This window comes from Balaenoptera acutorostrata, chromosome 2 (assembly GCF_949987535.1).
Source record: "Balaenoptera acutorostrata chromosome 2, mBalAcu1.1, whole genome shotgun sequence".
In the NCBI taxonomy this organism is placed as follows: domain Eukaryota; kingdom Metazoa; phylum Chordata; class Mammalia; order Artiodactyla; family Balaenopteridae; genus Balaenoptera; species Balaenoptera acutorostrata.
The window spans coordinates 181,266,020-181,293,696 of record NC_080065.1 but is presented as its reverse complement, the minus strand read 5'-3'; the positions used below and the strand labels follow the sequence as shown (position 1 = coordinate 181,293,696).

General features: G+C 50.4%; 2 protein-coding genes across 2 annotated transcripts; one reads left to right on the top strand and one right to left on the bottom strand.

Annotated features, from left to right (window-relative positions):
- Positions 1–100: 100 nt before the first annotated feature.
- LOC130707229 (phospholipid phosphatase 3-like) lies at positions 101–8,913 on the bottom strand. Its single transcript, XM_057540468.1, has 5 exons — positions 8,761–8,913; positions 5,579–5,741; positions 3,531–3,688; positions 2,155–2,585; positions 101–234 (listed from the first exon to the last, which is right to left on the bottom strand). Exons 1-5 carry the CDS (start codon positions 8,911–8,913, stop codon positions 186–188), a joined length of 954 nt encoding a protein of 317 aa, XP_057396451.1. The 3' UTR covers positions 101–185.
- Positions 8,914–15,049: 6,136 nt separating this feature from the next.
- Positions 15,050–18,290, top strand: TNFSF9 (TNF superfamily member 9). The gene is made up of 3 exons (XM_028163233.2): positions 15,050–15,394; positions 16,007–16,040; positions 17,210–18,290. Exons 1-3 carry the CDS (start codon positions 15,131–15,133, stop codon positions 17,653–17,655), a joined length of 744 nt encoding a protein of 247 aa, XP_028019034.2. The 5' UTR covers positions 15,050–15,130; the 3' UTR covers positions 17,656–18,290.
- Positions 18,291–27,677: the final 9,387 nt, after the last annotated feature.

The window sequence follows — 27,677 nt, the reverse complement described above, 5'->3', positions numbered from 1 at the left end:
GGGGCTTCCTGGATTAGCCCACCTTGGAAGGGATAGCCCCCTGGAGAGCACAGGCTCTGGTGAGCAATGGGTGCCCTCTATCTTCCTCTGCATCGGGGCATCCCTTGGGTTCCCTGAGGGCCCTCAGGGGAGGAATACAGAGGGGAAATGAGGAGGAAAGTGGCGAGCAGGGGATGGGTGGTCTTCTAGCACCTGGAGCTTCTGGGACCTGGCATTGCCCAAGATGTAGAAAGCCTGCAGGGATGAAGTGGGGGAGGGGTTGGGGTGGGCTGACGTCATCTACACCCCAAGGCCGCTCCCTCTTCAGTCTGGCCTCTCCTGGGCTCCCTTCCTGGAAGATGAGGAGTGCCAGGTGTACCCAATGGCTCTCAGGCAAGCAGAGCCTCCCTGGTACCCAGGTGTCCCATGGCATCACTTACCACCCAGAAAGCCATCAAAGCTCCCTGCAAGAATCCGAAGATGGCATCATAGGGGTGGTGCCAATGGTCCAAGACCCGGATGTAGCCAGTGAACAGAGCCAGGGACAACAAAAGGAGCTGGATGGTGGGCCGTAAGAGCCAGATTTTCTGTCCCCAGGACCTGGCCTGTACATAGAGCTGGAAGGCGGATGGGCAGCGCCTTGAAACCCTGGGAGCAGGTATCCGGAGGGAATCCACCCCGCGGCTGCGTTTTTGTGCCCACCGGCCTGTCCGAGCCTGCCAGTTTTATATGGAAGTGGATTTCAGCCTCTAAAGAGGGTAGGGGCTGTGGCCCCCGAAACCATCATTGTAAGAGAACTTCATGCTATTAATATTGGGAGAATTGTTAGATGGTGAATGATTTCCCAAGACTCAGGTGAGACCCTCCAGATAGGCTCATACTGTGACCCGGCACTGCCACTTTCTGCCAGTGTCAGATCTCTAATCGAAGCAGATTGGCCTCATCAGGGGGCCCTCAAAAATCAGAGTTTGGGCTCTTGATTTTGAAATGGAAAACAGAAAAAAAAAATCCCCTCTTTAAACATCAGGTGAAATTGATGAGCAGGAAGAACGGGACAGTGGCTTTTGTGTGCTTTAGGGTGAAATCAGACATGGGCATGTGAGGAGGGGGAATTCCCCGAGACCCAGAACATTCTGTTCACAAAATTGACTATTCGGTCCATAAAATCAGGGGAAGGCCTGGCTCCTAGCTGTGTGTGATTGGTCTGTGCACCTCCTGGCATTGTTGGCATGCACCCAGCCCCCAAACCACCCCCACTCCCCCGGGACGGAGGGAGTCTGTTTTGCCCGTTATTAATGATAATAGTGACCTTTAGGGCAGATCCTGTTCTAAATACTTTGAGCATATCAGCTCATTTATGTGTTAACTCATGAAACCACAACCCTAGGAGGCAAGTGCTATTTCCACACTCATTTTACAGATGAGGAAATGGAGGCCCAAGGACACTGAGTGTCTCACCCAATGTCACACACAGTTGAGGCTGGGAATAGAGCATGTACATTCCAGCTCCAAAGCCCTGCTATCACTACAGGAAGCTGTAGTTACTTTGTTACTTTGTCTTTAAAAAAAAGGGGGGCCGGCCGGCAGTCAGATGGGCTGCCTTTCAGGAAGAAAACGTTGCTGGTGTGAAGGCAGCCATGTAGCACCACGTGCACTGTAGCCAGGGCTTCTGTGTCGTTGTGTCTGCCCACCACGGTGCCCGCGTGCTCTGGGCTGGCTCCGATGTGTGCGATCCACTTCTGCCAGCCGAGTCTATGCCCGTGGGTCATCGGCTCCTTCCCAGGGGTTCCCCCACCCCCCGCCCTGCTCCTCCTGCCACTTTATTACCCAAACCTTAGAGCTACACCTCAGTTGGGTCTGATTTCCCTTCCCCCTGCCCTTGGCGGAGCCCAGCCCTGGGCATGGACCCAGCCTGGCACGGGCCCTCTCCAGCTGCAGGGAGGGGGAGACAGAGGGTTCTGGAAGTTGCTGTTCTGGGACAGGGATGCTGAATGAGTCTTAAGAGAAAATGGGCCCTCCCCGTTCTTGCCCTCCTGACTCTGGGGGAACACACAAGCTCTATGGAAGCTGTGCCTGGCACTGCTGGCACCAAGCATGGGGTGGGGGCGGGCGGGGGGACAATGGAGTATTTTCTGGCCTTGCCGGGTGTGCAGCCCACCTCCGGCCAACACTCACCACCAAGTACACCATGGAGTACGTCCCGATGGAGGCGTCCACAGAATAGAAGGATTTCCTGGGGGACGGGCAGGGGCAGGGTGGACATCAGCTGGGGCTGGGGTGGGGTGGGGATGCTTCCTGGGTTCCCCTCCCTGACCGCCCACTCGTCTGGCATCAAGGACGTCCTCGGGGTGCCCTGTGCAGGTGTAGTTGGTGACGTAGCCGCTCTCGCAGTCGAAGGAGGCTGGGTCAGGCAGGCACGCGGCCAGGAAGTGGGGCCGCAGGTGACCTGTGGTCATCTTGGCAATGCTGGTCGGGGAGCAGCTGGCCAGGCCGCCAAAAATGAAGGTGCCCAGCTGCTTGTAGATCATGGCCGTGTAAGTGCCGCTCATGAAGGCTGGCGAGCTCAGCTGCAGGCGCTTGACATGAATCAACTCTCCCAGGCTGATCTGTGGGGCCGTGTCAGAGGGGTGAGGGGTCACTGCTGAGGGCAGAGGGCGCAACAAGAGTGGAAAATCCCCAACCCTTTGTCTCAGACAGGTTCATATGGAAGGGAGGCTGTTCTTTCCCAGTAAACCAGGCAAAAGGGTGGGGCTTCTCATTCCATCCCACACACACACAAATGGGTGACTTCTCCCACCCTTGTGCCTGAAATGGGCAGGACTTCCTAAGCCAAGGGATAAGGCTTCCCATATCATCAAGAAAAGGGGGGGGGGGGAATCCCACAACTGAAATGGGTGGGACTTCCTGTTATACCAGGAAAAGAGGCGGGGCATCTCCCTAGTTTATGTCAGACATAGGTAGGATTTCCTGTCTCATATCTGAAAGGGGCAGGACTTCCTGTTATACCAGCAAAAGAGGTGGGTCATCTCCCTAGTTTCTGTCAGACATAGGCAGGATTTCCTGTCTCATATATGAAAGGGGTGGGGCTTCCTGTTATACCAGGAAAAAAGGATAGACTTCCTCCCAAATGCCTGAAAATGATGGAACTTCCCTTGTCACTGGGAGAAAGAGGCAGGATGTTCTATGTTTGAAAGGGGGAGATTTCCCAGATCCCCAGAAAAGGGGCAGGACTGCTTCCTGCCTTCTGCATATAAGGGATGGGGCTTCCCTGTCCACTGGGGGGCAGGGGCTGAGCTTCTTGTTCCATACCTAAGGCAGAGAGGTGGGTGTTTCCTCTATATTATGTCAAAAGTGGGGGGCTAACCTTTTGCTCAAGGAAAGGAGTTTTATGCCATTGAGCAGTGAGATTTTGCATTTCAGTAGGAAAAGAGGTGGTACTTCCTCCTGCCTTAGATCTATAATGGGTGGGGGTTTCCACTTTGCCAGAAAAACAGGTGAACTTGCCCATGGTGTGTCACCACAGCCTGAGGTGAAAGTGGCCACCCTCTTACCGTGAAGATGGAGATGAAGAAGCCCATCTTTATGAGTGCCGAGTCTTCGATGATGTAATGGGCCACTCGGGGGTATTGGATGGTGGTGTCATTGCAAAAGAAGCCCTGGATGTGGGGTACCAGCAAACCGGTCTCACTCAGCACGATGGGGAGACTGACTGCAGGGGGTGGAGACGACCCCACTCATGGATGGGTCAACTGAGGTTTACCCTCCTTAGGCCTTCCAGCCAGTCTGTCCTCCTGGCATCTCCACAGCCTGGACATGGGGACATGGGCAGAGAGGACAGTATGGCCAGGAGGCCAGAGGAGGCCAGAGCCCCAGGGACCCATTCACAGGTGGGGTCCTGTGAATGAGGTGGGTGAGGGGTTAGGATAAGGAGGGGATAAGCGTGGAAGGGCTCGCTCTTTCTGTATGTGTGTGTGTCCTGATGTATGTGTGTATGATTATGGCTCTGCATGTCTTTGTGTGTGAATGTGTGTGTGTGTGCTGATGGGTATCTATGTCTATGACATGCGTATGTGGTGTGAATAGGTGTTTGTGGTATACATGGGTACATATCTGAGTGTGTGTGCTCCTCTCTGCGATGTGTGTGTGTGTGTGAGAGAGAGAGAGAGCGAGAGAGAGCGATTATGCATTGTGTCCATGGATGTGTGGGTTGTGTTGGTGTGTGTGTGTGCTTGTGTCTGGAATCTGTGTATGTGTTCACATCTATATCCATGGCTCTGTGGCTGATTGAGCTGGGAGGGGAGATACTGGTGGCAAAGTTGTGTGTGAGCAGTGTCCAGGGCCTCTCACCTGACACCGCCATCCTGAAGTCAGACAGACCAAGGGGCCTGTCTCCAGCAGGTGCCAGGCTCTGTGTCTGGCCCACTCATCCTCAAAGCCTACACCCAGGCCTCCCTCCCCTGTCTTGACCCTGTCATTCTGTCACCCACTGAAGTTTAGTGGAGCCAGGCAGCTGGAACCCAGCCTCCCACAGTCCCCAGCTCCCTTACTGGGCAGGGAGGGCAAAGCTAGTATCCCAGCCTGGCCTCCCCTCCCCAGTGAGGAGGTTTTGGTCACTAGCTCTGCCCACCGGGGAATGGGGGAGGGGCCCTGGTATATGCCAGCCACACATCGAGACCCCAAGCAAGCTCAGGCCACGCAGATTCCCAAACACGCAGGGTCTGACATGCACAATTATACAATACAACCACACAGTCTGACCCAGACACCCAGATTCAGATGTACACACACAGACATATAATGCAGCAATATACCCACAATACACATAGGCCCATATAGACCCCCACACACACCTGGCTACACAAATACCATTGGATCCGCCCCCAGCCCAGATGCATAGTCACGGGCTCCTATAGATCAAGTGCCTGCATAGGAGTCACCCACAATGAACACACACCCCCGAAAACCAATACAACACACAACACAGCAACACAACATGCAACCCAGAGACCCGAAGGGACACACACATACACACGCACACACACGTGTGCATGAGCATACACACACAGAATCATACTCACTCACATGGATATAAGTTCAACACAGACCAGCCCCAGACATACGGATAGACCCAGGGGCTTGCACACAACATACACACAGTCAAACATACACAGAGATACACAATACAAACATACCTCCCCCACTACAGACACATAGACTCAGATCCACAACTCAAAGAGACATGCAGCAAATAAAATCATATGAAAGATTGAAAAAAAAAAAAAAGATGCACAGTCAGATGCTCACCCAGCACCCAGACACCCAGACCCAGGAAGACACGTAAACACACAAAGTCACACTTGCGGAGAGTCCCTATCTTCCCCATTCACACGGACACACATTGACCCAGACATCCCAGAAATATATTGATGAACACACCGATGTGAAGACACACAGCCCAAGTACACACACCAGGGCAGGCAGCCAGCCCCCAATCTAGCGACCCTCAGATAAAGACAGGAAGACAGACCCCTCCACGGCCCCTTGGGTGTCCGCATGGTGGTGGTGCGGGGCGCTCAAGGACGCTGGGGAGGGGGCTCACCTAGCAGCAGACAAAACAAGTCCAAAGCCACCAACAGCTTGGCGGTCCAGCAGTGTGGCAGCAGATGGGATGGGGGTGTTCTCCGCGGGTCCCCCGGCCACAGGCACTGGTACCGGACCACCAGCTCGGGCAAGGCCAAGACAGTATGTGGTAAGCTTATCGACTGTGGGGGGCGAAGGGGTGGGCACGCCCACCCAGACTGGGATTAGAGCTCGAGAGTCGGGCCGGACACAGCAGGGAGAGGCTGGCCTGAATGGTGAAGACCAAGGTGGGCAGGGGCGGGGTCCCATTGTAGGGCAGTAATTAGATGGCCAAGGGGGCGTGGCCTTCCCGAGGACGGCCCCGGGGCCGGGGAAACTGATGCCTTTCTGACTCCGTTAGCTGGGAGCCCCCATCCCATACAGGGACTTGACTGATTTGGGGTAAGATTTTTTTTTTTTTTTTTAACATCAAGGCTTTTATTGCAACTTTCGAGGGGTGATATTAGTAAAGGAAAGCATTTTCTGTCAGCAGTATAGATTTGGGGCAATATTAATATTGGTTCAAATTAAAGTCAATACCCTTTTCATTAGAGTTGCCTTAGCAATAAAAGTCATCATTAAATATTTCTCAAAGTCAAGGAAACAGAATGAGCCTACAGATATTGTAATAAGAACTTCTTAAACCAAGGTGTGACATTTCATCCAAAACATTTGATTTTTACTTTGATGATGGCTTGGCAAAAGAAATAAATGCTTTTTGTATTGCTGAATTAAAATCAGACTGCTTCACAAAATATTGTTTCTTTTTTATATGAAATTTGTTGTGTCTTAATTTGTGAGTGACTTGACTACCTTAATTAAATCCTAAGAAAATCTACAGGGTGTTTATTAAAGAACAAAGTAAATATAAAACAAATAGTTTTTCTTGCAGATAAACATGCAGAATGAAAACTGCAGGGGGAGTAACTTGAGGAGGATAAGACCCAGCTCTCCAATTAATTTGATTTTTTGGCATTCTGTCCTCTGGTCAATAGAACATGTCCCTTGCTTAACGCTAAGAACTAGTACATTTCTTATGGTTCTACCTGAGAAGGGGGTGTTTGTGTACCCTCTTTTTTTTTTAACATCTTTATTGGAGTATAATTGCTTTACAATGGTGTGTTAGTTTCTGCTGTATAACAAAGTGAATCAGTTATACATATACATATGTTCCCATATCTCTTTCCTCTTGCGTCTCCCTCCCTCCCACCCTCCCTATCCCACCCCTCTAGGTGGTCACAAAGCACCGAGCTGATCTCCCTGTGCTATGCGACTGCTTCCCACTAGCTATTTATTTTACATTTAGTAGTGTATCTATGTCCATGCCACTCTCTCACCCTGTCACATCTTACCCTTCCCCCTCCCCATATCCCCAAGTCCATTCTCTAGTAGGTCTGTGTCTTTATTCCCGTCCTGCCACTAGGTTCTTCATGACCTTTTTTTTTTCTCTTAGATTCCATATATACGTGTTAGCATACTGTATTTGTTTTTCTCTTTCTGACTTACTTCACTCTGTATGACAGACTCTAGGTCCATCCACCTCACTACAAATACCTCCATTTTGTTCCTTTTTATGGCTGAGTAATATTCCATTGTATATATGTGCCACATCTTCTTTATCCATTCATCCGATGATGGACACTTAGGTTGCTTCCATGTCCTGGCTATTGTAAATAGAGCTGCAATGAACATTTTGGTACATGACTCTTTTTGAATTATGGTTTTCTCAGGGTATATGCCCAGTAGTGGGATTCCTGGGTCGTATGGTAGTTCTATTTTTAGCTTTTTAAGGAACCGCCATACTGTTCTCCATAGTGGCTGTATCAATTTACATTCCCACCAACAGTGCAAGAGTGTTCCCTTTTCTCCACACCCTCTCCAGCATTTATTGTTTGTAGATTTTTTGATGATGGCCATTCTGACCGGTGTGAGATGATATCTCATTGTAGTTTTGATTTGCATTTCTCTAATGATTAATGATGTTGAGCATTCTTTCATGTGTCTGTTGGCAATCTGTATATCTTCTTTGGAGAAATGTCTATTTAGGTCTTCTGCCCATTTTTGGATTGGGCTGTTTGTTTTTTTGTTATTGAGCTGCATGAGCTGCTTGTAAATCTTGGAGATTAATCCTTTGTCAGTTGCTTCATTTGCAAATATTTTCTCCCATTCTGAGGGTTGTCTTTTGGTCTTGTTTATGGTTTCCTTTGCTGTGCAAAAGCTTTTAAGTTTCATTAGGTCCCATTTGTTTATTTGTGTTTTTATTTCCATTTCTCTAGGAGTTGGGTCAAAAAGGATCTTGCTGTGATGTATGTCATAGAGTGTTCTGCCTATGTTTTCCTCTAAGAGTTTGATAGTGTCTGGCCTTACATTTAGGTCTTTAATCCATTTTGAGTTTATTTTTGTGTATGGTGTTAGGGAGTGTTCTAATTTCATACTTTTACATGTAGCTGTCCAGTTTTCCCAGCACCACTTATTGAAGAGGCTGTCTTTTCTCCACTGTATATGCTTGCCTCCTTTATCAAAGATAAGGTGACCATATGTGCGTGGGTTTATCTCTGGGCTTTCTATCCTGTTCCATTGATCTATGTTTCTGTTTTTGTGCCAGTACCAAACTGTCTTGATTACTGTAGCTTTGTAATATAGTCTGAAGTGGGGTAAGGTCTTGAAAGCGTGGGTGAGGTCTGGAAGAAGGTAGAGAGAGGAACAAAATGGGCGGGGCCTAAATGCTCAGACAAAATGCTCAGAGACCCGCAGGCTGTGGTGTCCCCAGGGAAGTTCAGACTAGGGATGGGGATGGTTCGAAGGTCTGGACTGGGAAGGGGGCAGGGAGTTCTGGAAAAGTGTAACCCAGGGCAGGGCCGAGGATTTCAGATAGGAGACAATAGAAGGGCAGAGCCGGGGGAGAGGATGGTGCAGGACGAAGAAAAGTAGAAAAGTGGGTGGGGTAGGAAAGTGGGCAAGGCCTGGAACGTTGCTGTCTAAGAAGTGGGCGGAGCCTAGGGAGAATGATGGGAAAGTGGGCGAGACTGGGGGTGGGCAAGGCTTGAGATAATGATGGCTAAGAAGTGGGCGGGGCCTGGGAGAATGACATGGAAGTGGGAGGGGCTGATGAGAGGGCAAGGCTTGGGAGATTGGGATCAACTCTGGGAGGGGCAAGCCCACCTTTTTCAGGGTTCCGCGGGTCAAAGTCATATCGGAGTTGACGAGAGTCCTCCTGGGCCAGCGGTCTCCGTGCTGGGCATTGCAGACCTTGGGCGATTCCCTGGTGGTCATTTTCGGGCTGAGAGCCAGGCTGGGTAAGCGGGTCCCTTCCATCTCTATCAACGGTTGCCCTGTCTTGCCCCGCCCCGCCGGGAGTCCTCGCCGTTCCTCATTGGTCGGGCGCGGACCAATGGGAATTCGCCGCCGGGCTTATCGCGTCTTCCACAGTCCCCGGAGCAGCACCCTCCCCGCGGGGACCCGGGATCGCACCGAGTGGGGACGGGTGAGGGTCCTCCATCCCACTCCTGCTTCCCACGCTCTGTTCCCGTGTCCAAGGCCGTCTGATCCCGCTCCGGCCGCCCGTGTCCCCGCTCCCCCGTTGCCACGCACCTTACTCCGGGCTTTGCAGTCGATGCCGAAGCACCTTTCCTTCCTTTGTGGGCCTAGACGCCCCCCTCCCACCGACCCATTCAGTGCAGCCCTGGACTGAGGCGCCCGGTCCACCAGGGGTCGCCCGCGGCCTACACTGGGTGTCGCCTCCAAGGAAAGGGACCCAGAGGTTCCTTAAGGGAGGGAGGGATAGACCCCCAGAAGGAGGGCCTGGGTCCCCTCTGTGGGGGGTGGATCTTGGGTGGCTCGAAGAGTGGGACCTGGATCTTCACTGGGGGCGGGGCCTGGGTTTCTTGTACTTTGTGTCTCTGCCAGTCTCTCCAGGTCAGCCTGTGTCAGTGTGTGACTTGAGTGCCTTTGGTGGTCTCTGGGCATCTGATATTGTCTGTCTCTGAATGCATACCCCAGAGCCTTTGAGACTCTTTCAGGCTATGTGTTAGTGGGTATGTGTGATCGTGGGCACGGATGTGTCCTTTTGTGTGCTTGTGGCTAGCTTGGGCAGCTGATCTTGTGTATCTATGATTGCACCTCTGGGCATGTCTTAGCATGTGCCTGTGTGGTGTATCTCCACCACTGTTTTGGTATGTGTGTGATTGTAGGTCTGCGATTGTGTGTCCTTCTATTCTTGGTGTATATGCTCTGAATATGTATCTGTTGTGTCTCTGTGTGTGTCTGTGGCCAGCTTTGGTGGCTACTCTTGCGTATCTATGATTATGTGTCTCAGTGTGTGGGTGTGTGTGAGTGTGTGTATGTCTGTGTGGTGTATTTGTGTGTCTGTCGCGGTTTGTGTGATTGTGTACCGCCTGAATGGGGGTGTCTTTTGTACGCCGGTGTCTGTCTGGTGTCTGCCCCTCTGGGCCAGTTGGAGAGTCCCTTCCAGGTGGTAGCCCTGCTGGGGCTTCCTTCCTGGGGCAGGCTGGCTACTTTCCCAGCAGAATGAGCTGGTTTTTCACAGACGGGGCCCCTCTGAGGGGTACCCAGGGCCTGCCCTGGTTTGCCTGGGTCTTCCCCATCCCTGTGTCCTTCCACTGCCATTAGCAGGGAAACACCATTTCCTGCCTTTGATGTCACTGATGTTAAATTTTCCCTTCCTCCAAACAGCTAAGGCCACCGGTTTCTTTCTTTCTCTGCTTATTTTTTTCGCTTTAAAAAATTTTTGTGTATGTGGCCACTGGTTTTTTTCTTTGTGTGCTCACACCTGACCACCATTCTGTATGTAACACACACACAAAAACCAAAAGAAAGCAAACATGGAAAATGCAAGTGGGCGGAAGCTTATACAGTGAAAGGTCCATGATCTCTTTTTCAGATCATTCTCCTAAGTCCCCCTAGCTTTTTAATATACCTTCCAGATATGTGCTATGCAAATGTATCTTTGCTCTGAAACCAAATCCCCATTCTTTGTTTTCTTAGCCCTTAGAGATCTCTAATGAGCCCCAAAGAGATGACTCAACCTCCTCCACAGCTTGATTACTGAACTGATTCTATGAGTGATAATCTGACCATTTCTCTTTCAATGACTCTTGCAGCTATTTCCGTTCAGAATATTTCCTGCCTGTTTTTGGCTCAGATGTCCGCACTTGTTTCTGGACCCTGGTGCTTCATCCACAAGATCAAACCCCTGCCTACAGTCGCACAGAGGCACCAGACGGTCAGCCCCACTGGCAGCAATGATGACTAGTCCTGGAGAGCACCTACTGTATGCCAGGTGCTGTTCTGGCTCCCGATTCTGGACAGTAATCCTAGGAGGTGGTCCCTGTGTTAGCTATACTTGTCAGATGGAAACCTCAAGGCAGAGAGGTGAAGGCATTTGCTCAAGATCATACAACTAGCAAGAGGTAGAGCTGGGATTTGAAGTTAAGTGGTTTGGATCTTGTGCTATTGTTGTTCCTCAACCAGAAGCACACTGGTGCACGCATGGGACCCCCCCCCCCCACCCAATCCCCTTTCCTGATCCCTGAACACACATCACACTGGAAACACACAATTCCAGAGTAGCTGGATAGGCACCCCAACTCCACAAAGCCTAATTATGCCATCATGCCTTGTCGTGTTTACACAATATCACAGGTGCACTCCTGTGCCAGGTCTGTGTTTCCCTGGCCTATCCAGGGCTGAGGAGACTTGGACCCAGCTTTTCCAGAGACCTGACTAACTTGGAGAACACAGTTCCCCTCTCTGCATCAATTTCCTCCTTCAACACATGTGGATACCCCCTCGGCTCGAGACCAACCTCACTCAACCCTTCCCTTCTCTTTTTTCTTCTCTTCTTGGTTCACAGCCCCCCATGGGGTCCTGTACCCTCTCACTGTGCACTTACCCAGCAATCACTAAGGGTCTCTTTCAGGCTTTGCCTTTCCCCTGGGGGACGTGGAAGATCCACACCAGTGGAAAGTTGACCCTGGGGGAGGCCACATACGGGATGGGGGGCAGTCGGGGGCCCAGAGAGAAGGAGGTGAGTTTGCTAGGAAAAATCAAGGCATACTTCCTGGAGGAGGTGCCTGTTCGCTGGGCCTCCAAGGGGGAGAAGGGTGCTCCCCCCTCCAACTGCTTCCTGCCCAGTCCCTCCCTTGAGCCCTATGATGGCGACAGTGAGAATTCAGGCCTTTCCCCTAGAGGTGAGGAAAACCAGGGCCCACGCTCACCTCAGGGAGACAGCTGAGCACAGAGGTGCAACTGTACTAAACCGTGGGGTGCTAGGCAGCTGATGCTGAGAGCTCCATAGTGGGCGGGGCTGCCTATCTCAGATGTACCGACCACAACAATACGTCATGGCGCTCCCTGGCTGCGGCCTGAGCCTTCCCCAGGCTGTGGCCTGAGCCTTCCCCTGCCAGACATTGTTTCACCGCTCTGGAGGGGGTGTACAGAACTCTGCTAAGCCCCTCAGCATCGAGAGAGTTCAGAACAGTCACTGTCAGTCCTTGGCTCGATGACTTCAACTTTTGGAGTCTTAGTTTTTTTACATCCACATATTGGAATTGTAGAAAAGAGTCAGTGACCCAGCTCACCTGGAATGAGCATTTGCCATGTACCTGGCACTGCTCACAGCAAGCTCTCAGCTATGCTTTGAGACCTACTCTTATTCCCATTTAGCAGATGTGAAAAGTGAGGCTCAGAGAGGTGAAGCAGCTTGCCCAAAATCACACAGCAAGAAATTTGAGGGCTAAAATTCAAGACTCTAGACAGGGGCAGCAAATTTTCCTCTGAAAGGGACCAGAGAGAGTAAATATTTGGGGCTTTGTGGGCCAGACAATCTCTGTTGTAACTACTCCACTCTGCCATAATATTGCACAAATCGCCACAGACAATATGGAAACAAATGAGGGTGGCTGTGTGTCAATACAATTTTATTTGTGGACACTGAAATTTGAATTTCACATGATTTGCACGTCAGGAAAGAGTCTTCTTTTGACTTTTCCCAGCTGATTCAAAATGAAAATAATCAAACAAAACATTTGATGTCAGACTGCAGTTTGTTCACCTCTGGAGTGCATGCTGGTAACTGTTATGCTATACTGCATTCATTTATTCATTAAATCAATCAGTCAGTACGATCGAGGCCTGCAATTTTCTAGGTTGGAAACAAGGCAGGTAAAGATGCTCCTCTTTGGGAGATAACAGTTTCATGGGGGAAACAGCCATGAGTGAGAAAACAAATGAACAAGAATATCTCACGTGGTGGAAACTGCTAGTAAGGTAATGTCATGGGGTGATGTAACCAGGGCCCGAGAGAGAGACACTTTTCATTTGGGTTGTCTGAGATGTTGACTGGGAGTCCTCTGAATTCCTCTTTTTGTCAGCTCAGACAACCCTTGTCTGTGACATTGCTGTGGGGTAGGGCTTAATAATAAGCAGATTGGCCTGTGGCCTGTGAGCTTCTTGACAGAGCAATGGTATCTGGGGAGGGCTTTTTGGCCTCAGTATCTTTATATCTATCTTCCTGGTTGGTCAGATTCCTCAGAGAAAGGATCCCACCATCCCCATCTTTCAGATCCTGGCTGCTGAGTGGGGGGCGAGGGTCAAGGTGGGAAAGTTTCAAATCCTGCATTCAAGTTCACACATTTGTTTAACACATGCTTTTGGCGTGATTCTTCTACCATCAGCTGCGTTCCTCCCACCAGAAACGCTGCCATTTCCGCTGTCTGGAGGAAAAAAAAAAAACCCAAAAAACCCAAAACGGCTGCGTTTCCACCCTGATGGGGAGCAGAGCTGATATCTCTTTTGGGAATTAACTTTAGACCAACGCTTCTATTTTAGCTGCCACCCATCACACTCTCTTTCGGAGTTGGGGGGCGGTCACCAATAACTGAGGCTTGAGACACGGTGGTGATTGTGGAATTTGGCTAAGAAATTATATTTGGCATTCCACCCACATGGCTTACAATTTTTGGTGTAGCTTTTAAAACAATCACTTATACTATCACTGCAGTGGGGTTTTGGGAGAGAGTGAAAGTAGGGGCTGGAGCTGAATTCATCCTCTTTACTCAGAAGGACAGCTGGCCGCAGATCTGGGGAAAGAACATTCCAGGCAGGGGGACACCAGGTGCGAAGGAACAACCTTGGTACCATGCAGTGGATTCTCCAACTTGGGCAAGTGTCAGAATCTTCTGGAAGGCTCCTTCAGACACTGATTGCAGGGCTTCCACTCCCAGAATGTCTATAGGTCTCGGGTGAGGTGCTAGAATTTGCAGAGCTAGCAAGTTCCCAGGTGATGCTGGTCTGGGCATTGTGCTTTATAAACCGCTGGTAAAACGGAAGCGTTCAGGACCTGTGAGTCAACACGAGCCAGTTATTATCACAGTGGGCTCCTCTTAATTCCCCAGAGAGGCCTAATACAAGATTGAATACAGGGCCGGCATCCGATCCTTGTTCAGTTGAACCAACTCCCCTCCCCCCATTTCCTGGACGGCTGATGGATGGCTGAGATCAATTGCCCGGTCCACCCTTCCATTTTCTATAGGGAAAGTGAATCCTGGAGAGGGTTCGGGAGTTGGCTGGCTGGTCTGGGCACAGCAGGGCTTCTGTGGGAGCCCAGGGCTTTTCTAGGGCTGGCCATCTCTCAATCCAGGGTTGCTTCCTCTTTTGGGGCCGAGTTTTGACCGCTTCTCTTCTCCTCCTCCCGCCCCCGCCGACACCACCACCGGAGAGCGAACGGGAAATTTGAGTTTCCTCCGCCTCACTCAAGGCTGTCCCTTTCCTACAAGGGGAATTTCTCCACCTGGACTCTCCAGCCTTCTGCTTGTGGGGTCCAGGGGGCCCCTGACGGGAAGCGTCTAGGTGGGTGGGCGGGGGCAGGCCAGGGAAGGTCCAGGGGTCCTGGGGAAAGAGAGGGAGGGGAGGGGGAGGGCTGAGCAGGGCACTTAGGGTTCTACTGGGAGGACTTATGCTCCACAGGAGAAGAGGCTGAGGCCTGGCTCTCTTCCGACCCCTCTGAAGAAGTGCCGGGTTTAGGAGAGCCCTGGGGGGGCCCCAGTACTGGGGGACTAGGGAGTGATAAGAAATTGGGGAAAGAGGCAGAGAAGCAGAGAGGCGCAGAGGTAGATAACCAGGGAGACACAAGAGGATCGGTGGGGCAGAGCTTGGAGGGAGAGAGAGAGAGAGTGACAGAGAGAGAGAGTGACAGAGAGAGAGAGAGAGAGAGAGAGAGAGAGAGAGAGAGCGAGCGAGAGCGAGCGAGAGAGAGAGAGAGCGAGAGCGAGAGCGAGAGCGAGAGAGAGAGAGAGAGAAAAGGAGATGGATAGAGGGAGAGATCCGGGGAAGAGAAAGTTAGGGAAAGTTCGGACAGAAGGTGGAGGAGGCGGGGCGGGGCGGGGCGGGCGGGAACCAACCTACCGGGCGGATCTCTGGGATCCCCACGGGCCACTCCCCGGAAAGCGGGGCTTCCGGATTGGGTATAAAGTGCGGTGCAGCGGCCTCGGACCGCAGCCGCCCGCAGCCGGCCATGCACCCCAGCACCCACGCCGCCCCGGACCCCGAGGCTCAGCGGCCGCTCGCGCCCTCGGGCCGCTCCTGCCACCCGCTGCCCTGGGCCCTGAGCGCCGCGCTGCTGCTGCTCGCCGCCGCCTGCGCCGCCTGCCTGGTGCGCGCCTGGGCCGCGCCCGGGGCCCCTGCATCGCCGGTCCCCGGCTCCGCGCCCAGCCTGAGACTCCCGGAGGGCCTGGGGTTGACGCCCGACGGCCGCACCCGCCTCCCCGACTCTCCGCAGGTGAGATGCGGCCCGATCTGGACCCCGGGAGAGACCCCTACCCAGTTCCGGGACCCCTTCTCCATCCGCTCTCCCCCCCGCCTCACCACGAGGTCCTTAATGCATCCCAGGCCGAGGGTGGAGGGACCCCCATCGTCCCTCTTGGACCTCCGAAGGCACCCCTTCTTTATGCAGGACTTCGGGGGGCACCCTTCTCATCCTGCACCCCCGTGAGACCCCACCTCATCCCGGGACCCCAGAGGGGAGCACTTTCTCCATCGCGGACCCCGAGGGACACTTTATCTCGAACCACTGAGGGGGGTCCCCCTTTCTTTCGTAACTCGCGGAGAACCTTGGTTTTCTCCCGGACCCTTGGGGTACTCCCCTTTCTCTCTCAAGACTCCCCAGTGCCAAGCCCCCCGGAGGGACTCTCTCCTCTTTTCCCTCCTGAGTCCTCGGGGTTCTGTCCTTGCACACAGCAGGCCTGGGGCAGCGCGCGCGCTCGTTTGCAGCGGGAAGGGAAGGGAGCGTAGGCTCAAGACTTGCGCAGATCCCGGGGACCCCACTTTCCAGAGGGCTGCGGGCGCGGGAGGGGGGACCTCCACCCACTTTCCGCTTGTCCTCTCTCGGCAGGGCGTGTTTGCACAGCTGGTGGTGGCCGACGGTGGTGAGTGATTCCCCCAGACAGGGGGGAGGGTGCACTAAGCCGGAGAGCCCCAGGAGAGGGAGGCTTCCTTTGTGACCCAATCTACCCTCTTCCCCTCCCTTCTTTGAAAAGTGTCCCCTCCCTTCTTAGGACCTCGTCAGCCCCTCTCGGGGTCTCCTCCTCCTCTGACCCCCATCTGTGCCCACCTCAGACCCCGCCCTCTCAGAGCTGGGGCTGGATGCCGCAAATCTCAGACTGGTAGAGTCTGTCCCACTGGGCTCTGGGAGAGACGGACCCCTCCTCCCCAGCCCTGTCTCCCTTCCTCCCTTTTGGAAACCCTCTTTCCCGTTCACTTCCGCTCCCTCTTCCCGAGACCCTCCTCCCTCCTCTTCTGGAGACTCTCCTCTCTACCTCCTTCCTCTGCCCCTCCCCCTTCCAGACTCCCCTCCTCGTCCTCCCTCCGGAGACCCTCCCTCGCTCCCCTCCCCTTTCTGGGGACTCTTCTTCCCACCCCCTTGCCCTCCCCCTTCCGGACTCTCCTGCCATCTCCTTACCTTCTCTCTTAAGGAGACCTTCTCCCCATCCTGTCCTCTCCTTGGAGTCCCCTCCTCCTTCACCCTCCACCCCCTCCTCCCTCCCTTTATCTTTCCTCTAGGACTTTTCCTCCTTCCCCCACAACCTCCCCCTCCCTTCCCCCCCCCCCCCGCTCTTCCCCTTCTCCATCCCCCCTCCTCTTCCCCCCCCCCCACTCTGAGTCCCTTCATTCTATCCTAACTCTGCCCCTCATCCCCCTCTCCTCCCTCTCCAAACTCCATCCCCCCATCCCCTTTTCCCCTCCATCATCCTTTTTGGCATTACATTTCCTCCTCCTCCTGGTTCCTGGAAGTCTGTCCCCTTCCACCGCCACCTCCTGTGAGTCTCCTCCACTTCCTCAATCTCCCTCTTCCAGAGAGTCTTCCCCCTCCCTTGGAATCCTTTCCTTCCTTCTAGCCCCCCTTCCCCTCCCCCAGCCCCCCCTCCCTCTGAGACCCTCTTCCCTCTCCGAGTCCCCTTATCTTTCTCATACCCCCCTCCCCACTTTTCCCTCTTGTCTTCTCTCCCTCAGCGCCCCTCCTCCCCTCCCCAGGGCTGTGACCTCAACCCTCAGCGATGCTCCCATGCTAAGGGTACCCTGCCTCTTCCTCCCACAGTACAGCTGACCGAAGGGCCCCTGCACTGGTGCAGCGAGCGGGGAATGACAGGTGTGACCCTGGCGCCCGGTGTGAGCTACGACAAGCACACACACGAGGTGGTGGTGGCCCAGGCCGGAGTCTACTATGTTTTCTTGCACTTGGCGCTGAAGCGTGCGATGGCCAGCAATGGCAACAGCTCCGGCTCCGTCTCCGTGGCCCTGCGCCTGCGGCCTCTCCAAGCTGGGGCCGCTGCCCTGGCCCTGACCTTGGACCTGCCACCCCCATCCTCGGGGAACTCAACGGCTGGTTTCCGGAGTGGCCTGCTGCACCTGGATGCCGGACAGCGCCTGAGCGTCGACCTGCGCCCCACGGTCCGGGAGCCTCGCGCCTGGCAGCTCTCGGCAGACGCCACGGTCTGGGGCCTCTTCCACGTGGCCACCCAAGGCCCCCCGGACTCCCCTTGATACAGCTGACGTGACCCCCAGGCCTAGGTGCCACCCTCTGGACCAAGACTGAATCTTGCCTTCCTTTCTTGGGGCCCCTGGTGATGGGGTCTAGCTACTCTACCTCACTGGTCTGGGCCGGGGTCCTTGCTGCTGACCCCCTCTTCCAGGACTCTCCGGGTCCCTCTGTCACTTGGTATTTATTCTGAGCCCGAGCTCAGACAGTGTACATTATATTAATCTGTTCAACTTATATTTATTGAGCTTCTGCTCCGTGCCAGGCACTGTGCAGGGCTAGAGAAACATCAACAAATAAAAAAGACACCCCCCCATCCTTATTTATGTTAATATGTGAGAAATAGAGACTCATTCCCAGTACCCTCCCCCCCCCCATGGTACTCATGGGGCTAGCTGTGGTAGTCCAAGTAACAATGCTGTGTGAGCTTTACTCATTCATGCAAATTTTATCAGGCACTGTTTTAGGTGTTGGGGACACAGCCATGAACAGGACAAGACAAAACCCCCAGCTTTTGCCAAGCTGACGGTCTAATACGCTGGCTTGACACTGTGACTGTGTGTGACCCCGTGTAACTGGGGCATATGGGAAGGTGTGAGGTGGTACATGTTGTTAGATAATAAAATATTTATATATGTTATGACTTCTATATATTGAGCATTTACTATATGCCAGACAATGTGAGTTATCTTGAGATTTACATAACTCCCCTGTGCCTTAGGGATTTTATTATTCCCATGTCACTATTATCTGTGCTCTTGAGATATTTTACCTATACTGTATCTGGTGGTGGAAATACTGGATAATGCCATTTTGCAGGACATTGCTTGCTAACTCTGTGTTCTGTGTCACCACACTAGTAACTTAACACATTATTGACCGGGGGATTTTTGCAGAAATTAACACCTGTGGCATTAATACATCCCCGGTCAATAATGTGTTAAAATCGGCCATGGTGAGAGCATTTACACTACAGGAAGTGATAAATGTTACAAGTCAGGGCTTGATTTATTGTTTGTTGATTGTCTATACTTAAAGTGCTGGTGAAAAGGATGTTCAACATGTAGATTACACTTAAGTGGTTCTTTTCTTTTTTTAAATTATTTTATTTTATTTATTTATTTGTTTTTAAATTTATCTTTGGCTGCGTTGGGTCTTTGTTGCTGCGCGTGGGCTTTCTCTAGTTGCGGTGAGCGGGGGTTGCTCTTCATTACACTGGGCGGCCTTCTCATTGCGGTGGCTTCTCTTGTTGTGGAGCGCGGGCTCTAGGCACACAGGCTTCAGTAGTTGTGGCACACTGGCTCAGGGGCTCTAGAGCGCAGGCTCAGTAGTTGTGGCGCATGGGCTTAGTTGTTGGGCGACATGTGGGATCTTCCTGGACCAGGGCTCGAACCTGTGTCCCCTGCAATGGCAGGCGGATTCTTAACCACTGCGCCACCAGGGAAGTCCCTACACTTAAGTGGTTCTTATCTGTAACTGTTACATTGTGAATAGCACCCGAAAAAATCCAGGAAGTCTTTCTCTAGTGTTTTCAAACCGCTATCTGATTTAGCAAAGAAGTTGCTCACATCATCATAAAGCAAGTGAAGGGTGAACACGCATCTTTATTGTTTTGTTCCATCTCAGTCTCTAAAGGAAAATATCATCCTCCATTCACTTGTTTCTCACTTGCAAGCATAGATTGGCTCTGGGTACAAGAGTGGAAAAAATCAAGGAAGGCATTCTGTGAGAATCAGTTTTGGCTGTATGGAATTTGCAGTGCAGAGTCTCTTATATTTTATTGTTGGAGGTTGTGTGCTACACATTTGTGCCAGTAAAATTGATAATAAACACAGATATTCATTTCACTCCTTGAGAGCTGGTTGTTAAACATTTACCAGCATACCATGGTCCTGGCCAGTTCTCCCAAATCCCCTAATTTCCCCACCATGCAGATCTTCTGCCCACTGGCCCATATAAACCAGCTGGACCTTGGCTTCTGGGGCTGGTGTGGACAGGGAGGTCTCCACAAAGCAGGTGACCTTGATAGGGACTTAGGAGGGATGGGGGTGAGGCAGAAGTGGGAGAGCTTTGCCTGTGCTGGCCAGACAGGGTGTGAGATGGGCAATGAAGATGGGGATGTGGAGGTGAATGTCATTTGCCCAACCCATCTCTACCTCTTCTCAAAGAGTTCCATTCCCCACATCCCTTCTGAGAGAGCAGAACTGACATTGAGCTGACATCCATGAATGTGGCCATACTGGTCACTAAATTATTCAACTAGCCTCTATGCTAATTGGCAAATGGCTGTTACTCCCCGCCCCTTTTGCTGCATGCTTCCTCTGGACCCCTAGGATGGCCCTGGTGATCTAGCATCCAAAGTGTTAACTCTGGGTGCACCCCTGGGGTTGGTGGGGGAAGGGTGTGGTCCAGGGGCCAGCTTCAAATCTGACTGGTCAACGTCTGGCTACACTGGTTGTTTCCAATTTTGATGATCATCCCTGGCACCAAGTGGTGCCACTTCTCTGGCACAGCTGATTGGGTCATGGTGGATACATGACTCAAGCTGGGCCAATCAGATCTCCTCGGTAGGAATGTGGGCGGGCCTGGCATTCCTGAACTTATTAGTCAGGAATTGGAAGGTGTATGGGAGGGAGAAGCATGGAAGGGCCCATGGGCAGAGGGAGATGGGAGGAGGAAGATGGGTGGGGATACATGGATGAGACCACAGAGCCCTAGAGAGACGGAGGAACCACCTGGACTTCCCATTTGCCTCTTCCTGTTACATGGGATACCCTATGCATTAGTTTCCTAGCGCTGCCTTCACAAAGTGTCACAAACTGTAGGACTTAAAACAACACACTTTTATTGCCTCCCAGTTCTGGAGGCCGGAAGTCCAAAATCAAGGTCTCAGTAGGGCCATGCTCCCTCCAAATGCCCTAGGGAAGAATCCTTCCTCGCCTCTTCCAGCTTCTGGGGGTTGCCAGCCATCCTTGGGGTTCCTTGCCTTACAGCTGGGCTACTCCCAGGAAGGACATGAATTTTGTGGGAGACACTATTTAACCCAGTACTTCTGGCATCTACCCTTGTGGGGGCATGAGAAACTTGAGTGTCCTCCCAGGAATTTCCTTCTGCGGTGGGTTCTGTTCTGTGCTGCTATTAGGGGAACCACTGACTGAAACCGCCTACCCTAGCCAGGAACCCTAGTCACCACTTGCATGAGTTATCTTACAACAGGAGGTCCTGGTAAGGAATGTGGAACTAACAAGCTACCACCAACCAGAATTCAAGAAAGGTCAAAAGGAGAGAGGAGACGCCAGTCCAGATGTCCTACCAACCTCCCAGAATCCTTCTCGCTGGAATCCATCTTGGCTGAGTGATATGTGCGCCTCTAAGGAGGACCCTGAGTGAGAAAGATTGGCCAGAGACAACCTGGAAACTAATCCCATTACCGTAAAACCCGAGACTGCGAGCCACGTGGCAGAGCAGTTCTCCCGGGTTCCCTTACCCTGCTGCTCTCCACCCGGGCGCCCCTTCCCAATAAAGTCTCTTGCTCTGTCAACACGTGTGTCTCCCCGGACAATTCATTTCTGAGCGTTAGGCGAGAGCCCACTCTCGGGCCCTGGAAAGGGTCCCTGTTCCAAATGAACTGTGAGACATCCTGGTCCCCAAGGATGCGGTCCCTCAAGGCTGTCACTGTCTTTCCTAGTGGCTTTGGGATCCCAGAGACTGTCATACTTCCTGTGTTAAGTTGGGGATGGGTCTGAGACCCCTAAACAGAAACCCTTAGCCCCTCCCACCACAGCAGCCCAGCAGGATGCATCCGCAGAAATGGAGGCAAAGTGGAGAAGCCCAAAGACTTGCACGAGCTTCGCATGTGAGTGGATGCATGTTGGGAGCAGTATGGTGAGGCAGGAGCGGGGATGGGTCTGCAGAGCATGCTTTCTTTAAGAAAAAAAAAACGTGTTAAGGACACAACATGCGATCTACCCTCTTAACAAGATTTTAGGTGCACAATACAGTAACATATAGGCACAATATTATACAGCAAATCTCCAAGACATATTCATCTTGTGTAACTGAAACTTTATACCGATTGAACAACAACACCCTATTTCCCCCTCTTGCTAGCCTCTGGCAACCATCATTCCACTTTCTGTTTCTATGAATTGACTTTTTTTAGATACCTCATAGAAGTGGAATCACTCAGCACGTGTCCCTCTGGGTCTGGATTATTTCACTGAACATAACGTACTTCATGTTCATCCATGCTGTTGCATAAGGCAGAGTTTCCTTCTTTTTTAAGGCTGAGTCATATTCCATTGTATGGATGGACCACATCTTCTTTATCCATCTGTCCATGGACATTTAGGTTGTTTCAATATCTTGACTATTGTCAATAATGCTACAGTGAACATGAGAGTACAAATTATTTCTTTGGGATTCTGATTTCAATTATTATTTTTTAAGAATATCAATTTATTTTACTTATTTATCTTTATTTTGGCTGTGCTGGGTCTTAGTGGTGGCACATGGGATCTTCGTTGTGGCATGTTTAGTTGTGGCACGTGGGATCTCTTAGTTGCAGCATGCAGACTCTTAGTTGCGACATGCATGAGGGATCTAGTTCCCCAACCAGGGATCGAACCTGGACCCCCTACATTGGAAGCGTGGAGTCTTACCTACTGGATCACCAGGGAAGTCCCCTGATTTCAATTCTTTTGGATAGGTACCCAGAAGTGGGATTGCTGGATCATACTGAACATCCATTTTAGTGTCACACAGAGCCGAGTTCAAGCCCTGATTCAGGCAATGCTAGCTAAGCTGTGCATCCTTGGGCAAGTGTCATCACCTCTCTGGGCTCAGTGTCTTCAGTTGTAAAACTGGAAAAAGTTTTGTATCTCATGGGCTCCTAGGAGTATTAAGTCAGCTCATGGGTTTAATAGCACAGTGCCTGGCATTTGACTCAATATGTAGAAGCTGTTTTTATTATTACAACAGTTGGGTCATGGAGAGATGGCATCTAAGGTTCCAAGTGCATCAGGTGAAGTGAGTTCCAGGTAGGGAGAGCAGCATGTATAAAGGGCCAGAAGTAGGAGAGTGGATATAGTAGTGTGAGACGGGGTTGAGGGGGTCGGACCATGCAAGCTTGTGGATGACAGCCCAAAGCTTTATCCTGAGGGCAAGGGAGAATTATGAAGACAGAGGTCAGATTAGCTCATTAGATCCTGGAACTGAGCAGGACCATGTGGGGCTCCTGGGCACAAAAGCCTTTCTGTGTCCCCCATTTCTTTTTTAAAAAAATATTTATTTATTTGGCTGCACCGGGTCTTAGTTGCGGCATGCAGGATCTTTTAGTTACGGCATGCGGGATCTTTAGTTGCAGCATGCGGGATCTTTAGTTGCAGCATGCGGGATCTTTAGTTGTGGCGTGCGAACTCTTAGTTGCAGCATGTGGGGTCTAGTTCCCTAACCAGGGAGCGAACCCGGGCCCCCTGCATTGGGAGTGTGGAGTCTTAGCCACTGGACCACCAGGGAAGTCCCTGTCCCCCATTTCTTGATTACAGGAAATAGGCTTCATTTAGCCTCTGTGACGTTCCCTGGGTTCCAACGGGCAGGTTCAAACAGTTGCTAATTAGGGAAGGGAGGGGATGCAGAGACAAGGGAGGAACAGTCAAGAAAGAATACTGCAGCCTTGGGACAGGGTCCTGGTTCCCCCTCAAAGGATATACATAACAGTCTCTTTGAGCTGTTTTGCAGATACTGAAACCTCCACCAGGTGAAAGAAGCTAACTGCATGCTGCCCACAAGCACGCAGACCCCAGAAATTGGAACCAGAAGGTTGATGATGCTGATTCCCACTTACCGTCACCACCAACCACTCAGAAGAATGTCCACGAGCTGATCACGCCCTCATTGAACCATTACTGTACAACTCCTCACTCTCCCCTCCAGGTCGGGACACACAGTTTTGAGGGCATTAGCTTACTGTGGCCCCTTTGCCTGGCAAAGCAATAAAGCGATTCTTTTCTGCTTCACCCAAAACTCTGTCTCCGAGATTGAATTTGGTGTCAGGGTGCAGAGGCTTGCATTTGGCATTAATCCATCTGGCAGGGATGCAGAGTTTGGAATGGGGGGTAAAGAGGGGAGAGAGGGAGGCTCATTCAATCACCCAAATGAGAGGTCATGGGAGGCTTGGCATAAAGTGCTGGCTTTGAAGATGGAGAGGCAACGAATGCACCTCTCAGATGATAAGAGGAATAGGAGTTGGCGAGACTTTGAACATGAGTGAGATGGAGGAGATGGAGCAACCAAGACTTTTGGCTCAAAACTGGATAGATGGTGGAGGCATTTATGGATCTGGGGACGCTGGGTGATCATAGGTCACTTGAAGATGTGGAATTTCCGTGTGCCTTTGAAGTGACTAAGTGGGGGTACCGAGTCAATCCTGTGGCTATGCTAGCTCTTTGGCTGAGATGGAAATGCAAAAGTTGGTGTATTTACATACTGGGCGTTTGAGGCAAGGATGAGATCTCTTAGAAAAACAGAAGTAGCAGAAAAGAAGTTCTAAGATCAAGGGCTGAGGAATCCCAGTAGATAGTGTTTCAGTGGGAAGCCAGGTTGCACAGAAGCCTGAAAAGGAGCAGCCAGAGAGCAAAGAGGAAAATCAAGATTCCAAGGAATCTGTTTCTAGAAGGAAGTAGTGGTCCATGGTGTTCGATACTGCTGAGAGCATCAGATGAGAAGAGAATTGAAAATATCTACCGGATTTTTAATCATCAGAATCACGGGTGGCTGTATTCAGGGGTGTGGATGGATCAAGTTGCATCAGAGTGGCTTGAGAAATTAATAAAAGTGAAGAATTTGAGACTGCCTCTATAGATATTTTCTTGAAAAGAGTATTTGGAAATAATTTCAAATTTAAAGAAAAGTATTTGGAAATAATTTCAAGTTTAAAGAAAAGTTACACAAATTACAAAAGCACAAAGAATCCGTGTATATCCTTTACCCAGATTCACTAACAAAATTCACTAATTTTGCCCCATTTGATTTATCATTTGCTCTCTCTCCTCTCTTCCCCCTGCTGTGTTGTGAATATAAGTTGGAAGTATTCTTTTAAGGTGAGTCAGATGAGATCAGGATTATTAAGGAACAGAACCAGAGGAAACCGCATCCCCAGAGTTTAGGGCAGTTCTAGGAAATTCCCAAAGGTAGTGTGCGTGGATTCAAGAAATGGCAGGAAGTTTTGGGGCATTTATCAAGGTGATTACATAGAAGGAAACATGGGAGCTAGCTGCATTAGCTTTACCTGTTCTTCTGGCTCGAGTACTAAGCAGATCCAATGATATAGTTTGCCCTTTGGCTAAATCAGTGGATAAAATATGTCCAAGTTACCAGCACTACTTTTCTGAGTCAAGTTATAGCAAATAGAACAGGCAGGGAACTGGAATTTTCAAACAAAAGGTGAGCGGACAACTATTAAGAATCACCAGGCATGTGACCAAAATCAACACCATGAAAGAGACATTTCAAACTCCGCAAAAGCAGAAAAAAATCAACACCTGAAAAAAAAAGAGCTAATAGAACAATCAAAAGACTCCAGAACAAGTTTAAATTATTTCCCTAGAAAGGCTTTATTTTATTTCAGATTAAATGATATTTAAATACTCCAATAATAAAATCTGTAAGGATACTCCTTCAAATTTGAGTCAATTCCAGAGAGATATGACAGTTTAAAGATTAAATACCATTGCTTATTAAAGTTCAAAGATATTAAAGTGCAAAGGAATTGACTTACCATTGTGAGATTAGAGAATACCTTTTCATTCACTCATTTATTTGTTCAACAAATATTTACTGAAGGTTTTTAATGTACCAGCGATTTTTCTAGGTGTTGGGGACAGAGGGGAAAGAAGAGAGACTTGGGTTCTGCTCTCAGGCAGCTTATATTCTAGGTCAGGAGTCAGCAAAAACCATTAACTGTTTTTGTAAGCGAAGTTTTATTGGAGCATGGCCATGATCATTTTTTATGTATTGTTTGTAATTGTTTTCATGCTTCAAAGGCAGAGCTGAGTAGCTGTGACAGAGACTGTATGACCTGTGAAGACTAAAATATTTAGTAGCTGGACCTTTACAGAAAATGTTGCTGATTTCTGCTCTAGATAACCCCCAATACAATAATTTTATATTGTATGAATACTGTATTAATCAGAGTTCTCCAGAGAAACAGAACCAATAGGATATGTATATATGTACAGAGAGATTTATTTTAAGGAACTGGTTCACACTATTGTGGGATCTTGCAAGTCTGAAATCTACAGGGCAAGCCAGCAGGCTGGAGACCCAGGGAAGAATTGATGTAGTCTCAAATCCAAAGGCAGTCTGGAGGCAGAATTACTTCTTCCTCTGGGGGACCTCAGTCTTTTTCTCTTAAGGCCTCCACTGATTGAACAAGGCTCACCCACATTATGGAGGGCAATTTGCTTTATTCAAAGTCTAATGATTTAAATATTAATTGCATATAAAAAAACACCTTTGCAGCAACATTTAGATTGATGTTTGGCCAAATATCTGAGTACTGTGACCTAGGAAAGTTGACACAAAATTAGCCATCACAAATGTTATGAAAGAAATATACAGGGGGATGTCATAGAGAATATAGGAGGTCTACTTTCAAATGATGGTCAGGGCTATTTTTTTATCTTTATTTATTTTATAATATTTATTTATTTATTTGGCTGTGCCGGGTCTTAGTTGAGGCACACAGGATCTTTGATCTTCACTGTGGCATGCAGGTTCTTTAGTTGCTGCATGTGGAATCTTTAGTTGTGGCATGCAGGATCTTTAGTTGCAGCATGTGAACTCTTAGTTGCAGCATGTGGGATCTAGTTCCCTGACCAGGGATCGAACTTGGGCCCCCTGCATTGGGAGCGCAGCGTCTTAGCCACTGGACCACCAGGGAAGTCCTAGCCAGGGCTATTTACTATCATAAATTTATTTATTTTGTTTATTTTTATTTTTGGCTGCACTGGGTCTTCGTTGCTGTGCGCGGGCTTTCTCTAGTTGCAGCGAGCGGGGGCTACTCTTTGTTGCAGTGTACGGGCTTCTCATTGTGGTGGCTTCTTTTGTTGTGGAGCACAGGCTCTAGGCTCGTGGGCTCAGTAGTTGTGGCTCATGGGCTGTAGAGTGCAGGCTCAGTAGTTGTAGTGCATGGGCTTAGTTGCTCCGCGGCATGTGGGATCCTCTCAGACCAGGGCTCGAACCCGTGTCATCTGTATTGGCAGGTGGATTCTTAACCACTGCGCCAGCAGGGAAGCCTGGGCTATTTACTTTTAGAAGGCAACAGATAAGCTGGGATTCAAGAGATGACAAATATCCAGCTATGGGAATATCTGGGGGAAAAACATTCCAGGTAGAGGGGACAGTAAGTGCAAATGTCCTGAGGTAGGAACAAGCCAGATGAATTTGAGGTCCAGAAAGAGCAGTGTGGTGGACAGCGGCAGGGAATGATATTGGCGATATTATGAGGGCATCATGTGTAGATTTAAGGGTTTGGACATTTTTCTACCTTCAGTATAAAGACAGTGGAGGGTTTTAAGCTAGGATCATGGTGGGAAAATTGGAAACAGGAACATGATTGAGAGGTTGGTGGAGGACCCTAGGCGAAAGATCTTGTTTGCTTGGGTGGTGGTTGTGGAACTAGATAGAAGTAGGGAAATGTGGCTTTACTAACTGAGATTTGGTGCATGTTCAATGACCTTAAGCAGCTTTCCTGTACCCCAAGAGAGAAACACCAGCTCCTCACTGCAGTCCATAAGATCCTGCACAATTTCCCCCATCACCTCCGTGACCTCATCTTCTCCCACTTACCCCCTCACTCTGTTTCAGGAACAGCTAGCTGGCTTCCTAGCTGTTCCTATATATGCCAGATACAGTCCTGTCTCAGGGCCTTTGCTCTGGCTGTTCCTTCTGCCTGGAAATCTCCTCTCCCAGATCTCTCCATGTAGGTTCCTTTGCATCATTCAGTGCTCAGCTCCAAAGCCATCTC